The sequence below is a fragment of the Cibotium barometz genome, chromosome 53 (genome assembly GCF_041138505.1).
Source record: "Cibotium barometz isolate CiBa-2024 chromosome 53, ASM4113850v1, whole genome shotgun sequence".
NCBI lineage: Eukaryota > Viridiplantae > Streptophyta > Polypodiopsida > Cyatheales > Cibotiaceae > Cibotium > Cibotium barometz.
In genome coordinates, this window is record NC_141098.1 from 19,973,946 (window position 1) to 19,990,285 (window position 16,340).

General features: G+C 44.0%; 1 protein-coding gene across 7 annotated transcripts in view; it reads right to left on the reverse strand.

Moving 5' to 3' along the window:
* The window catches only part of GTA2 (global transcription factor group A2), a 49,157-nt gene that overhangs the window by 30,884 nt on the left and 1,933 nt on the right, over positions 1-16,340 (reverse strand). For all 7 annotated transcript variants that reach the window (XM_086789188.1, XM_086789184.1, XM_086789181.1 and 4 more), the window contains exons 6-18: positions 16,272-16,340; positions 16,046-16,116; positions 15,609-15,966; positions 15,267-15,422; positions 14,472-14,569; positions 14,173-14,221; positions 13,915-14,070; positions 13,691-13,825; positions 13,480-13,588; positions 13,232-13,393; positions 13,076-13,124; positions 12,886-12,980; positions 12,723-12,801 (exon numbers count right to left, since the gene is read on the reverse strand). The exon at positions 16,272-16,340 is cut by the window's right edge and continues 15 nt beyond it. In XM_086789188.1, the coding sequence (XP_086645314.1) occupies positions 12,723-12,801; positions 12,886-12,980; positions 13,076-13,124; positions 13,232-13,393; positions 13,480-13,588; positions 13,691-13,825; positions 13,915-14,070; positions 14,173-14,221; positions 14,472-14,569; positions 15,267-15,422; positions 15,609-15,966; positions 16,046-16,116; positions 16,272-16,340 (1,586 nt within the window). The remainder of the gene's footprint in view (positions 1-12,722; positions 12,802-12,885; positions 12,981-13,075; positions 13,125-13,231; positions 13,394-13,479; positions 13,589-13,690; positions 13,826-13,914; positions 14,071-14,172; positions 14,222-14,471; positions 14,570-15,266; positions 15,423-15,608; positions 15,967-16,045; positions 16,117-16,271) is intronic.

Consider the following 16,340-nt stretch of genomic DNA (forward strand, 5'->3'; position numbering starts at 1 on the left):
GGAGGCCTTAACTGGCCAACGGTCGAAAGACCGGAATAACAACAAGGGCAAAGGGAAGGCTTCACTGGAGAAGTCTTCTGAGAAGAAGCCTGACTCAGAACGAGAGAAGCTGAAGGCCGAAAGATTCTGCAATGATTGTGGCGAGAAAGGCCACTATTGGAGGAAGTGTCCTAAGTGGACAGGGAAGAGTGCTGATTCCTCAGCCTCAGCTGCAAAGACTCCGGCATTTGTGCACTTAGAGATGGTGGACTCCGACGCTTCATCATCTTCGAGCGAGGAGGCAGTTGGCTTCACCGCAAAGGATACCCGGGAATGGATTCTTGACAATGGTGCTTCCATGCACATGACTCCATCCCGTGACTTCTTTCTGGATCTGAAACGGCAGTAAGTCGCATCTTTATTGGCGACAACTCCACTATTCCGATACACAGTGAGGGCCGGATGGAGATTATTCCTGACGGCAAGGGGGCCAAGCATGCTTCCCGTGTTCTTTATGTCCCTGCTCTGGGTTTTCATCTTCTGTCAGTGCATGAAGTATGCAAGACTGGCTTTCGGGTGGAATTTGAGAAGCATTCAGTTGCTCTACGGGACCGTGAGACTAGTCAGGTTGTTTGGGAAGGCGGTGTGGAGAATGGTATCTACAAGCTCTCTACACTCTCCTCGTTGACAGGTTCTCAGGTCGGAGATTTGTGGCACTTTCGTTTTGGCCACTTAAATGTGGATGCATTGAGGCGAGCTTTCCGAGACCAGATGGTGGTTGGCTTGCCAGATGTTGGTAGCAGGCAAGGGCGTTGCAGTTCTTGCATACGTGGTAAGCAGCATAAGGAATCCTTTCCAAAGCAGGCTTCCAGGCGGGCTTCGAAACCATTGGAGTTGATTCACACTGACTTGTGTGGACCTCAGCAGACACCATCTTTGGGAGGATCTCTCTACTTTATGCTACTTGTTGATAATTGTACCAGATTCACGTGGTTCTGCTTTCTTTCCCAGAAGGACCAAGCTTTTGCTCGGTTCAAGGATTGGCACGTGATGGTGGAGAAAGAGTCTGGATTTCAGGTCAAGACTCTCAGGGTTGATAAAGGAGGTGAATTCTCCTCGACTGTATTTCTCAGATTTTGTGCAGATCATGGCATCAAAAGGGAATTGGCCAATACTGGATCGCCTTCGGAGAATGGAGTTGTCGAACGCAAGAACAGGACTGTGGTGGAGATGGCGAGGACCATGCTGGAGCATCGTGATCTTCCTCGTCCACTTTGGGGAGAGGCTGTGGCAACAGCTCTCCATACCCTCAACCGATCTCCGACGACTTCAGTACCCCATATGACTCCATTTGAGGCATACTTTGGCAGGAAACCTGATGTCTCTCACTTCCGTGTCTTTGGGAGTGACACGTATGTACATATTCCGAAGAAGCAGAGGGGGAAGCTTGACTCCAAGTCCCGCAAGCTTGTATTTGTGGGGTATAATTCTCTTTCCAAGGGATACAGGTTGTATGATCCAGACAGGAACGAGATTGTTGTCAGCCGGGTTGTGGTCTTTGACGAGCATGTTCCAGTATCCACTGTCGAGGAGCTGCCACTTCTTGGAGATCCAGAGGAGTCTGATGATGATTCCCAGACCATCATTCCAGTTGATCAACCTCAGTCAGTACAGGAGGTTGAGCCCACAGCTGGAGTAGAGCCCCCGCGACCACAGGAGGCTCCACGATCTGTTCGAGTACCTAGGTGGTTGTTAGACACCCTTCGGGAGTCAGTTGTCACGGAGCTACCCTCCGAGTGGACCACAGAGGACGGCCCTTGAAGATCACATAGAGTCCAAATAAAAGTAATTCCGCGGAGCTTCTTCAGGTGAACTATGCTTTGATGTCTCGTATTATGCGGGACAAAGAGCCCACTTCCGTAAAGGAAGCCCTTTCTCAGGATACTTGGAGGAAAGCCATGCAGGTGGAACTTGATGCCATCGAGAAGAACAACACTTGGGAGTTGGTACCGAGGCCGTCGAAGCGGTCAGTCATTGGTGTCAAATGGGTCTTTAAGACCAAATATGCGTCTGATGGGTCGGTGGACAAACACAAAGCCGGACTTGTGGCTAAAGGTTATGCTCAGCGGCCAGGCATCGACTACGAGGATACCTTTGCACCGACAGCACGGATGTCCACGATTCGGACCGTTCTTGCCCTTGCTTCTTCTCAGAGGTGGCCCGTGTATCAAACGGATGTAAAATCTGTGTTCCTTAATGGTGACCTGCAGGAGGAAGTGTATGTTGAGCAGCCTCCAGGCTTTATTGTTCCAGGATCTGAAGGGATGGTTTACAAGTTACGTAAGGCCTTGTATGGTCTTAAGCAGGCTCCCAGGGCTTGGAATCAGAAGATTGATTCCTTCTTTATTCGGACTGGATTTCAGAGGTCGGTTGCAGCTCCAAACCTATATCTCTTTCGGGAACGCAGCATGGTCACGCTTATCATTCTTTATGTGGATGATCTCATTCTCACTAGCGGTCATGTGGAGCACATTAAAGTGACGAAGGCTGCCTTGTCAAAGGAGTTTGAGATGACCGACTTAGGCTTACTCCACTTCTTTTTGGGATTGGAGATCTGGCAGACCCAGAGGGGGTTTTTCGTCTCTCAGCAGCAGTATGTTCATGAGTTGCTTGAGGCCTTTGGGATGGAGAACTGCAAGCCTATTACTTCGCCGATGGACCCAAACATAAAGTTAACCGTTACTGATCCTTGTGAGCCAGTTGATGCCTCGCAGTACCGGAAGTTGGTTGGTTCATTGATCTGGTTGCTGAACACCAGATTGGACTTGAGCTTCTCCGTGGGGCTGTTGAGCTTCTCCGTGGGGCTGTTGAGCTCTTTTATGCCGACTGCTGTATGCAGTCGTGGAGATCTTTTACAGCAGGCCGACTACATGCATGGGGCATATAAATAGGCCCCATGCCCCCCACCATTGTATCATTCAGTCATTTGCGGGATCTTGTGTATAGAGAAGAGTTTACACACCTATCTCTCTCTGTTTCTTGTGCTGTCTATTTTCTGCATTCTACTTGCTCTTGTCAACCCAAGTTTGGTTATCATTTCCGCTACATATTCTGACATGGTATCAGAGCAGGGTGCAAGGAGGTAGAAGAGCTTGCGGACGACAAAGAGAGTACCTTCAAAGTTGTAGTCACCCCCCACGTGTGAGAGCGCATGCCGTCTCAAAGGCCGTAAAAAAGGGTGAAAAACTTATTTTCCAAGAGAAAAGTGTCCTTGGTTTTTTTCTTACAACACAAAAACCCCCCTTTTTTTTGTACTTTAAAGCATGCTTGCCTTCTTTTGTTTTAAAAAGCATGGTTTTTAAGACACACACCTAAACTTTTTTTCCTAAGAAAAACCTCACGCTTTTTTCTCTCTTTTTTTTTCAAAAAGCACACTAATCTATTTCTCTCAACACTCGACCTGCAAAGATGTGCACTGTCTGCCCAAGGCGCTGCCCATGTTGCGCAGATCCCTGTGCATCCACACTGGGGATTTCTCCCTTTCTTTCTTTCCTGCACATCCATACGGAGAAACCATGGCTTTTCTTTCCAAAAACAACCGGCAAAGGCACTTTCTTGTGCACTTCCCACGTCAACACATCAATTCTCCACATCCATGGTTTCTCTCCGCATCAGATATTGACTCTGATACCAATGTAAGTTTCCATAGACCACGCCCAAGGATTATCTAACCTAGAACCAAAACCCTAGCGAGGTTTCTTAGACCCGACATCATTGTATGCATCGCATGACCACGATGGAATGTGGCTAGCGACTCACCACCCAACCATACGTTTGGTACCTCAAACCACCCCCGAGCTTGAGGTTTGATTGCCGCGAGCGAGCTTGGTACCAATGGCCCCAACCTAGCGTCCCATACCACTAGGCCGAACCACCCACCTAGCAACTCCATCGCCACAAGATCCTGCACACTTCCTTGGTAGCCCCCCAAGCCACCACGAGACCACTTGACCTGGTGTCTAATAAGTGACCCCAAGGTCACTTATTAACCCTAGGCTATTAATTATATACTCATCTTGCTACCGCCCTTAGCCCACACGTGAACCCTCCAGGTCCCCACACCCTAGCTAAGCCTTGACCCTAATCTGGTTAACCCGAACCCTAATCTTGGATTATAGCACACCCCCCTAGCCCTAATCCTAGGCCCATCGGGACGTAACAGTCATGATATTCAATCCACGATGTAGAAGACATTGAGCACGCAACATAAAATTAGATTCAACCACAAAAATTTGTTGGGTTTTATGCTGTGTATGCACCCAGGGGAGTGCTAGTGATCATCAGTAGGTTACTGGGGCACTTTTTACTTCAGTTAGTGGAGGTTTTTTCCCCCAGTTTTAGCTTAGTTTCACTTATAATGGTTTATAAGTGATTTGGTCCACCTAGCACACTTTATGGCCGGACCATGTGAACACACTTTTAGGTCACATCTTTTATGTGGCTATTGTACTTCATTTTATCACAATCAATACATGAGCAGTCGTGTTCCTCTCTCTGACTCTCACGCCTCCTGTTGAAGTGCCTTCCCAACCCTAACCCTAACAGCTCAAACCCTTCATTTTGGTATCAGAGCTGAGTTCGCCTAGCTGTCCGGACAGGCCATAGCCATCAGTTCGCCTGCCATCAGTTCAGCTGCAGCCACTCCAGCGCTGACAGCCGTACATCTGTCCGTACAGGTCCACGTCACCAGCTGCTCGTACAGTCAGACGTCATCAGCTGCCCTCGCCGTCAACTGCCCGTACAGTCCTCCAGCAGACCAGCACCTGCTGCGTATACCTGCAGCAGACCAGCACCTGGCCTGCTCCGTACAGGCGCCTGCCCTGTTCCGTACAGCTGTTCTGTACAGCTATTCAGTACACAGTCTGCTCCGTACAGCAGACAGCAGTCGACCTGTACCTGACAACTGTTCCGTACAGCAAACAGCAGGTGACCAGCACCTGCTGCGTATACTTGCAGTTCTGTACAGTACCTGCAGTTCCGTACAATACCTGCAGCTCCGTACAATCGCCCAGTACACTGCTACTGTTCCGTACAGCCTACAGCTGAGTGTACCTACAAAATCACATTTTTGGTAAGCTTTACATGTTTTGAAATTTGGGCATTTTCTCTGTGAAACTTTTCTGGCAGATACAGGGAGGTTTTCTTGCAAAGAAATCTCTACAGGCTTTTGCAAGGCTTTGGGTGCAGAAATTTTGGGCATTTTTGGGCATTTTGGCACTGTGTTTGCCACCTTTGTTGCTCTACTCAATCAGTGGTGCATTGTGTTGCACATTCAGAGGATTGAGAGTGCAGGCATATTTGGGTCAGCTGTATGGAGTACAGTTGCTTTTGGGTTTTTTGATACACAAGTACAACATTGTGCACTGGCATAATGGCAAATCAACAGCAAAGTGATGTGTTCACGTACTTGTCTAAGGAAGACAAGTTGGATGGCATGAATTACTCCTTGTGGAGTTTTATGCTGAGAAATGTGCTCGTGTGGCAAAAGGTCTTTGGGATTTTGTTAGTGGTGATGAACCACGTCCAGGTCCATTGGCTCCAGAGACTCCTCGCCAAGGGGGTGCTCGTGGAAGAGGACAACAGGCACAAGCACCAAGTCAGCCACTGCCTGTTCAAATAACAAATGCTCAGAAGACATGGGATGCCAAAGATGCACAAGCCTTATCACTTATTGCATTGTCAGTACAGAGGTCTATTATACCTCATATTCGTTCAGCTGGCTCTTCACGGAATGCATGGGTGACTTTGGAGCAGATGTATGCTGCTCGTAATGAGGCACGGATCTCATTTTTGAAAAGAGAGCTAGAAAATCAGAAGATGCATGAAGGAGATGATATGTCTAGCCACTTGAACAAGCTGCAGGATTTGAGAGAGCAACTCATCAATGTGGATGAGATTATTCCTGAGACACAGCAACTCTTTGCCAAGATCCTACTTGGCTTTTCATACCTCTTTGAACCTCAGCATGAGGAATGCTGTTGAGCCCTTAAAGTATCAGGAACTTGTTGCTCTCTTGTTACAGGAAGAGCAAATCAGGAAGAACATGAACATGAACACAAGTGCTGAACAAGCATTTGTGACAGGTCAAAAAGGGAAAGGCAAGTCTCAGCCAAAGAGTTCAAATCAGAATTCAGGTGATGGTGGTTCACCTCAAGATACCAAGAAAGGTGATGGATAGCCCAAGAAAAAGGGCAAATGCCATTACTGTAAGAAGCCAGGTCACTACATCACAGAGTGTAGGAAGAGGATTGCCAAAGAGAAGGCGAAGGAATCTGGGATGTCTCTAAACGATGCCTCTAAAGCTCCTCCGGAGACTGCTTCTTTTGTTGAAGACAGGGATTACTGTTTCTACACATGCAGTTATGATGCCTCTTGGTCTTCACAGGCACTCAGTGTGACTGAGCATGCATGTACTTGGTATTTTGATAGTGGTGCTTCAAAGCATATTACATCTCGCAGGGATTTGTTTTGTAATGTATGCCCTGCCCCTGTTGGCAAGACCGTTCAGTGTGCCAATAATGCTTCATATCCGGTTCGTGGCATTAGGGAGATTCAGCTCACAGCCATTGATGGCTCTATTCTTCGCCTTACAGATGCCTTATATGTACCAGGGATAAAGAAGAATCTATTGTCCATTTCTTCTTTAGCACAGTGTGGTATGCAAGTCAACTTTGATGATGACAAATGCATGGTCAGAGACAAAGCTAATGCCTTGACCTTGATACTTACTGGTACATTATGTCATGGACTCTATCAGTTGGATGCATTTCAGCCAGTGGATCAGTCTGCTTATAATGCATTCACTCTTACTCCAGCTATGGTTGATGCGGAGTTATGGCATGCTCGCATGGGGCATGTAAATTTTGGTAGTCTTATGCTTATGCAACGACATAACATGTTGACAGACCTACCTCTTATGGAGAAGCCTCCAGATCACATATGTGAAGGATGTATTTTGGGAAAAATGCATCGGTTTTCCTTTCCACGTGATCAGGCTCTACGAGCAACTGCAAAGTTGCAGCTTATACACAGTGATCTTTGTGGTCCCATGCAGACGAAGTCATTAGGAGGTTGCTTCTATTTTGCTACATTTATTGATGACTTCTCTCGTATATGCTGGGTCTATCCGTTGACACAGAAATCACGAGTATATGATGCATTTTTGGCCTTTGTAGCACTTGCTGAAACAGAGTCAGGATGCAAGGTTAAGACTCTCCGTTCTGACCGAGGGAGGGAATATGTGTCACACATGTTGAATTCCTTTCTTGAGAGTAGACTCCTTATACTCCACAACAAAATGGGGTTGCAGAAAGGAAGAGTCGGTCACTCATGGAGATGGCCAGATGTATGTTAAAGGCAAAGAAGCTACCACATGTCTTTTGGGTGGAAGCTGTCATGTGTGCTTGTCATATTTTGAATCGATGTCCCACAAAGGCATTGGTTTCCATTACTCCTTTTGAGGCTTGGCATGGCCGCAAGCCTTCGGTATCACATTTTCGTACTTTTGGGTGTCTTGCATATGCACACATACCCAAAGAGTTGAGGAGGAAGTTGGATGATAAAGCCACAAAATGTATTTTTGTTGGGTATAGCCGTGAGAGCAAGGGCTACCGGTTATATGACCCATTGTCCAAGAAGATATTCACTAGTCGGGATGTGATTTTTGATGAAAAATCAGAATTATCCATGGCTAGTTATGATGCAAATCAGGCTGAAAATGATGTGTTTGAAGGTCTACTACCTATGGAGTTTCATTCCACAGTTGGTGATCCAACCCATGAGGGTGCAGGACAGCCAGCTAATCATGAAGGTGGTGCAGAAATTCAGCAGGAAATTGAGCCAGAAGTTGAGCCAAATATGGGGCAGCAGGCTCCACAGGTCAGACAGATGGTATTTGAGGACATTACAGGACAGCCATCTAGAGACTCCTCTTGCTGGCCATACTCGTAGGGAGACACGAACCAATGAGCATGCACACATCATGGATTTAAATATGGTTATGGCAGCCAGTTTACAAGATGATGATGAGCCTGATTCATTTGTGGATGCACGAGACAATGTGCATTGGAGCAAAGCCATGCAAGATGAACTTGATTCTATTAAAAAGAATCAAACATGGGATTTGGTTGATCTGCCCAAAGGCAAGAAAGCCATTGGTACTAAGTGGGTCTATAAGTTGAAAAGACATGCAGATGGATCCATTGACAGGTACAAAGCCCGTCTAGTTGCAAAGGGCTATGCACAGAAGAAGGGCATTGATTATGAGGAGACATTTGCTCCTACATCCCGTATGTCGACATTTAGGAGTGTCATTGCATTGGCTGCACATCGTGGTTGGGTTGTTCATCAGTTGGACATCACGACTGCTTTCCTACATGGGGACCTCGAGGAGGAAGTTTATGTACATCAGCCCATAGGTTTTGCAGAACATGGTCATGAAGGGAAAGTATGCAGGCTGAAAAAGGCCTTGTATGGTTTGAAACAAGCTCCACGAGCTTGGTATGCAAAGATAGATGCTTTCCTGCTCACTCAAGGTTTTGTGAACAGTCCATCAGAAGCCACTTTGTATGTAAAGAAAGAAGAGAAAGATCTGCTGGTCATCAGTCTTTATGTAGATGATCTTTTGCTCATGGGATCAAATGATGACAAAATTGCAGCTTTTAAAGAGATACTGCAACAGACATTTGACATGTCTGATTTGGGGCTCGTACACTACTATTTGGGCATACGGTTTGTGCAGGATAACAGAGGCATTGGGTTGTTGCAATCTCGGTATGTTGCTAAACTTCTGGAGAAGTTTAAATTTCAGGATTGCAAGCCTATTAGCACTCCTATGGAGCCTGAGATGAAACTGTCACTACAGGATGACAGTATTTTATTTGATGCCACTACATATGCTCAGGCTGTTGGGTGCCTTATTTACTTGTGTACTACACGGCCAGATATTCAGTATGCCGTATCTCAGTTGAGAGCAGATTCATGCACAGCCCGCGATTGTCACATTGGCAAGCTGTCAAGCGTGTATTTCGGTATTTGCAGGATACCTTGTCTCTTGGATTGCTTTATCCTGAGGGGGGTGACGTGCAGCTATATGCTTACAGCGATTCAGATTGGGCTGGTGATTTTGATACCAGACATTCCACTAGTGGAAATTGTTTCTTTCTTGGCTCTTCATGTATTTCTTGGCTAAGCAAGAAACAGACCACAGTGGCCACTTCGTCTTGTAAGGCAGAGTACAGGGCAGCTTACACTACTACCGTTAAGTGTGTCTGGCTGCGTCGTCTTATGACTGATATGGATATTTCAGTGGAGGAGCCTACACCTATCTATACTGATAGTCAGAGTGCGATTGCCGTGGCTAAGAATCCTGTGTTTCATGCTCGCACGAAACACATTGAGATTCACTATCATTTTGTTCGGGAGAGACTCCAGGCAGGTGATATCAGTCTGATTTACTGCCCTACAGGTCAGAATGTGGCAGACATCTTCACCAAGGCACTACCATGTCCGAAATTCGAAGCATTCCGCACTGCTTTGAATTTGTTTCCTTTTGGTGGATGATGTACAGTGATCACATATCACTCCAGGGGGGTTTGTTGGGTTTTATGCTGTGTATGCACCCAGGGGAGTGCTAGTGATCATCAGTAGGTTACTGGGGCACTTTTTACTTCAGTTAGTGGAGGTTTTTTCCCCCAGTTTTAGCTCAGTTTCACTTATAATGGTTTATAAGTGATTTGGTCCACCTAGCACACTTTATGGCCGGACCATGTGAACACACTTTTAGGTCACATCTTTTATGTGGCTATTGTACTTCATTTTATCACAATCAATACATGAGCAGTCGTGTTCCTCTCTGTGACTCTCACGCCTCCTGTTGAAGTGCCTTCCAAAACCTAACCCTAACAGCTCAAACCCTTCAAAATTGGGAATAAAAATCATTAATTAAATTCATTAAATAGGGGTTTTTACAAAAAGTACATAAGTTACCAAAAAAAGAGTATTCCAGAATTTGACCTATGTAGTATGGAGTATTCAATGAAATTGGCTATGTCAAGCCAGTCGTAGGCCCATGCAAAAACCTGTCATACCAAGAACCTTCCGCATGGACTAAAGCTCCCCCTTCCACTAAATTTTAGCAATCTCCAAAGTGGAAAAGTCAAATTCAAGGTCCAGGGAGCAAATCACTTCAATGGTGACTGCAAACAGGTATAAACCCCCAAAATCTAGTACAGGAAAGGGAGAAACACGCAATCAGCCCCAAAATCCTTACCCTTTTTTCCAGTTTTCTGAATTCAGGCATCCAAGCAAGGCTACTCAGCAATTGATAGGGAAATTCATCTCCAAATGCAAGTTCACAGACCTCCTCACATGAGATGACCTAGATCAGAAAAATCACAGCCAGGATTTTGGCACAATTCTCAAAAAAACAAGGTTTCCACGCACAAAACTCCCACAGTCCATACGCAAGAATTTCACTTTATCAAGCTACACAGTGGCTCTAATACCAACTGCAACAGGCACCCAAGAAAGGGCAGTTATTCCCCAGCCATAGATCTAAGTCCATGGATCTCCCTCCAACTCATATTTATAGACCTATGAAGTATTCAATGAAATTGGCTATGTCAAGCCAGTCCTAGGCCCATGCAAAAATGTGTGGATTCATATCTAGATCCCACATATCAAGAACCTTCCGCATGGACTAAAGCTCCCCCTTCTACTAAATTTTAGCAATCTCCAAAGTGGAAAAGTCAAATTCAAGGTCTAGGGAGCAAATCAATCAGCAAATCACTTCTATGGTGACTGCAAACAGGTATAAACCCCCAAAATCTAGTACAGGAAAGGGAGAAACACGCAATCAGCCCCAAAATCATTACCCTTTTTTCCAATTTTCTGATCTTCCCTTAATATTGATGGCCCTCTCTTTTCCTATTATTGGCATTGCTAGTTTGACATCCGACCCTCCCTTTCCCTAGCATACATCAATCATTAGTGCACTCATCTATTTTTGGGTTCTTTCTTCTTCGGAAAACTTATCAATCCAAGCAAGGCTACTCAGCAATTAATAGGGAAATTCATCTCCAAATGCAAGTTCACAGACCTCCTCACATGAGATGACCTAGATCAGAAAAATCACAGCAAGGATTTTGGCACAATTCTCAAAAAAACAAGGTTTCCACGCACAAAACTCCCACAGTCCATACGCAAGAATTTCACTTTATCAAGCTACACAGTGGCTCTAATACCAACAGCAATAGGCGCCCAAGAAAGGGCAGTTATTCCCCAGCCATAGATCTAAGTCCATGGATCTCCCTCCAACTCATATTTATAGACCCACTGTGGTATCCCTACCTTACGGGCACGTTTCACTGCTTATAGCTATAAAGCCACTTTAGACCACTTAGTGTAGAAAAAAATCAAAGATGTGAATTGACACTTTCACCCAAAAGATAACATATATAAAAGCTTAAAACAAAACTACACATCCCAGCACAAAATCAGACACTGGATCAGAAGTGGCAAAAACTTAGGTCAAAAGTCTTGATTCTCAGATTGCGCAAAATCCCCATAGGTTTTGTTCTAGCCCCATCAACGAAAAAATCATAGTTGCATTTTTTTATACCCATTACATTGTTGTATGACGATTGATATATTGTTCAATCAAGGCTCATAAAGAAGATGCTTCCCAAGGACAACCAGGTGCCCACAACAAGAAAGAAGGAAGGAGAGTGCTGACCGCCCTTGGTATGGATTACAAGAGCATCCATACATGTGTGAATGATTGTGTACTCTTTCCAGGTGTTCACAACAATGATGCTATCTCGTATCCACCTTCTGTCGAGTCTCGTTATCGATCAAATTTGCAAGGTATAATGGTTCCTCATAAGGTTTTGAGGAACTTATCTATCAGGACTCTTGCATTCCTGGATCTTATGGGTTTGATTGAGTGAAGATAGGATGGGTCAACTAAATTCAAACTATTCCAGAACATGTTACAATCCCGGATGACACTTGTCCCTATCACACTTGCTCAAGTGGTTCACACCAGAAACCAAAGGATTCACAAAAATAAGAGGTGTAGCCCTCGAGCCTCTCATTCTGAACCTTCATGTGAAGGTAGTTCTGGAATACCAAGAACCATAAGAACTGAATCCAGACATGCGCCCCATCTAAAGAGAGGAGGATATTAGAAATTCTCTCTGCCATTGTTTTATCTTGCAGTTTTTAGAGACTATAAGTGACAGCATTCTCACTTCAACTCTAGATATCCTAATTTTTTAGTCATTTCTTTTCTTAAAAAAATTTGTGATTATCCATAGTAATGGAATTGTGTTCCTTGGTTTGAGACTTGAGTGTAGAATAAGTCCAGTGGCCATAAATTCATTACTTATAACCAGTCCCGTTGTCTTTTAAGGTATATGTGGATTCTTGTTACAATTATTTCCATTCTGATGCAAGGCAAGCGCCTACCTAAGGGAGTTCCTTAACTTGCCCTTACCTAGAGTTAGAGTAGCTATTTTGCAAATTTGTAGGGTGTAAGTTTTTACATTAAAAGAAATGAAAAAAAAGATCTTAGCAAAATTGCTGATTGTGCCTGTAGCTGTAAGTAGCTATTGCAACACCTTTAGAAATGTCACATTCTTTTCTTTGAAAAAAAAGGCATTCTATTTTCCATGTTTACCAACCTCAAAGGTGTCATTGGTGAATGAGGATTCCAAGCCCGATCCCGCATCGGTGTTCTCATACCATCATGGAAAGGTGTAGCTGAAAACAAAACCAACATACACATGCAAGCATGTGTTAAACCTTCTGCAATGCATAACACCATAGGACAATCTCGAAACTCACCGGTAGGATCTCTCATGGGTGTCATGGAAGAATGCATGGGTGTCCTGGATGGATGCATCGGAGTTTCGCTTCCAGCTCCATACCGAGGTGATTCCCTGCATTGAAAAACCATTATCTACAGCTCAAAAGATGTTCATTCTTTAAATGGCATATTTAAAGCTCACTGAAAACACTAGCTTTGTAAGAATACCGATAAAGATTTGCAGTTTCATTAGATTCTAGCAGCTGGTCTCTCTTTACTGTACAAAGAGCAAACAAAGTATTCAAAATGCATCAAAGCAGTGATTAGGAGAAAAGGAAATCCAACTTGATCAGGAAACTAAACAAAAGTTCCCTCATGCCATACCTGTAACCACTTTCATCTGAGACTCCAGTTCTATCCTTACAGAGGAGTCAATCACGTCTACCACCCGCCCACGATAGCCCTTAAAAGGACCCAACCTAATCTTCACCGTCTTTCCAACAATGCCATCATCCCTCCTCCTTCCTCTGTGTCTTCCACCCGCAGCTGTAGCAAAAACAGCTCACATTTACAGATCCTTACTACATGAGGAAATGAAATTAAGATTGTGCTCCAGTTCTTGGAAGGCACACCATTTGGGGGAGGGAAGCTCCCATGTAATGCAGTCCTGCTCGATGATGGAAGTCCACCTGGTGGAAATTTCATTGCACCAAGACTGGAAGCCAAGTTCGGAACATTATTCTGTGTCATGGACAAACTACGTGAGTTCAAATAGGTTGGCAGAAAGTCTTCTACTCCAAAACAAGACAAAAAAACATTAGTAGAAATATTAAATGTACTCACTCCCGAGCCCCGAGAACCGCCTAAAGCAGCACAAGAACGCCCACGTACACAGATAAATCCTCCATTCTCAAGGTAATGACGATCATAAACGAAAAGTATGTTATGAAAAATGTGTTCCACTAGACCTTGTTTGCCCTGAAATTCAAAAATCCTCAGATAAAAACCAATTCACTTCAAGATTTAAGCAGGACATGAACTAGGCACCTCTGAAGACTTAACTGTACCTTAAATGGCCCTTCCAAAACTCTCACAATGTCCTTCAAGGATATCGCATTCATATAATGATCTTGAGTGCTACTGTTCTTGTCGAACACTTTTTTCCGCATATCCCTAAGCTTCACAGTAATGATTTCAGGTCTCTCGGGAACTGCCTTCAAAATCTGCATCCAACCAGTGCCTTGAAACCTGGCAATGTGTCTAAATCCTGGAAATAACATCGCAACAAAGTGATCCAGATAGAGAAACATTGTATCAACTATTACCTGGCAACCATCTGTTTCTACTCGAATTATGGTTCCAACATTTGTCTGACTGCAAACAACACAAGGGGCTTATAAGCATCATGATTGACCACGCCTAATAAACTAGAAAAATATTGTTGAGGCCATCAACGTCTCTGATGATGCTGCACAAGCATAACAGACAAATATAAATTGATCATTGTTTTTTGTGGGTATTGCAAGAGAGGGTACTGAAATTTTAGATGCCACTAGGGTAGCGCCCATGCCTCTCCAGCAGGAGGTAATTGCTCATTGTTGCAAAAAGTACAACCAGAACTTACTCAAAAAAAACCAAATCGTGCAGTTCATAATCTCCAAGCTTGGTTAAGCCTGAAGTAACTTCGGAGCTTTCAACAACATGATCTGCAAATACTCGGATCTGCAAAAACATGTTTCATTGTGAGTTACTTAGATCAACGTATGAATGTATGCCAGAACAAAACCAAGCAACGCCATACAGCTGAAATATACTTCATCAACAACAAAGCTCCTTTCTTTATTTTATCAATACATTGGTAACAGGTGAAACTCCATCTTCTTGACGGGTTGAATTTTTTAAAGCCCCACCTCAACAATATTCACGAATGAAAGGAAGGAGAAAAGAAAGTACAGCCAAATTTTTCCAAGTAGGCAAAAAGACAAGGTCCTCTAAATCAGTATGTTCATGTGCAAAATTAGCAAGAGAATCATACTAAGCCTGCCTTGAATTTTTGGTCATGCGGGCATGTGTGGGTGGGTGGGTGGAAGAGAGAAACTCACCTCCACCCACTTGCCCCAGCAACACCCCCCCCCCCAAACAAAAAAAAAAGAACAAACACACAGGAGAAGGGGGTCATCTCAGATCTACCCACTTAGGAGAAAGCGAGGCCTTATACACGTGCACCCAGACGAAGAAAAACCCACTTTCTACTTGATGAGTGATTATCATACCAAGGATTTCTTTGGCATGAATACATTTTCATGAAAAGTGAAGACTAAGAGCTAGATCACTTTTAAAAATGCAGGTAGAAAAAAGGGAGACAATAAAGGACAAACGAAGATCCCAAATATTAATAGCAGTCCACCCCGTCACTTACATCCTCTTTTGTCGTATCAGAAAGAATGACCAGAATATGAGTTTCCACCTTCACTACCATCCCTGTGGTACCTTCATGTTTTCCTGACACCACCTTCACGTGATCTCCAGTTTTAAAAAACTTGCATAGCTGCTTATCTTTGAAAGTAAGTGTTCCCTGCACTTACCAAGATCCCCAGAGGTGTTAGGAGCTAAAAAAGCGTACACACACATTTGTTCAAGGCTTTCTCAGTAGTAAGTGCACATCCATACAAAATGTACTTAGAGTTTCAAAGATTTGAGTTTTATGAACGTGATCATTTCAAAACAGAGGAGAGCCAACCTAACACATTGAAAAACACACCTTCAAATTTTTGTATTTTGGCTTGACAAAAACGCTATCCTCATCAACTTTCTCAACAATTCCCATCATATTTTTTAGATCTCCTTCAATAACCACCACTGCATCACCTTTCATGAAGTGCCCCTTCTTCCGATTGGCAAGTAAAGACGCCAATCCCACGGCATCACCACTTTTCTCATCACCTGGCTTTTGAAACTTTTGAAGCTCATCGAATGATGGCTCAATGTTTGAGGCAGTAACCGTTTTTGTGGAGACATTTTTTATTAGGTAGCCATCCTTAAATAAATGTGATTCAAATGTGTCGTAAAACTCCCCAGTTATCGCATCTCTTTTTCTGTCCACCGGTATTCTCATATCTCTGAAGAAAAAACCAGGCAAATTAATTTGAAACTCACTTTCTTGAGCTTCACTGAGAAAATTTGGTTTAAAGGGCATACTTGACTTCAGCAATACTGACAAAGCGTGGAGGTGGTACAAATGCCTTTTTCTTCTCATCAGTTTTACCTTCCTGGAGTCAATAGCCAAAAACACAGCACGCAATGAGATTGAAGAATTTGATGATATGAAAGAAAAGTTCACAACACAAATTTACAAATAAAAATCAATAGCACCAAAATGCAGAAATTAAACATGTACAAGCAAACTTATAATTATGACACTGACAAGTTTGGCGGCAAGCGCTTGTAAGTCAATTCGAGGAACCAGTTTGATGGTAACCCTCTGCCTGACGTG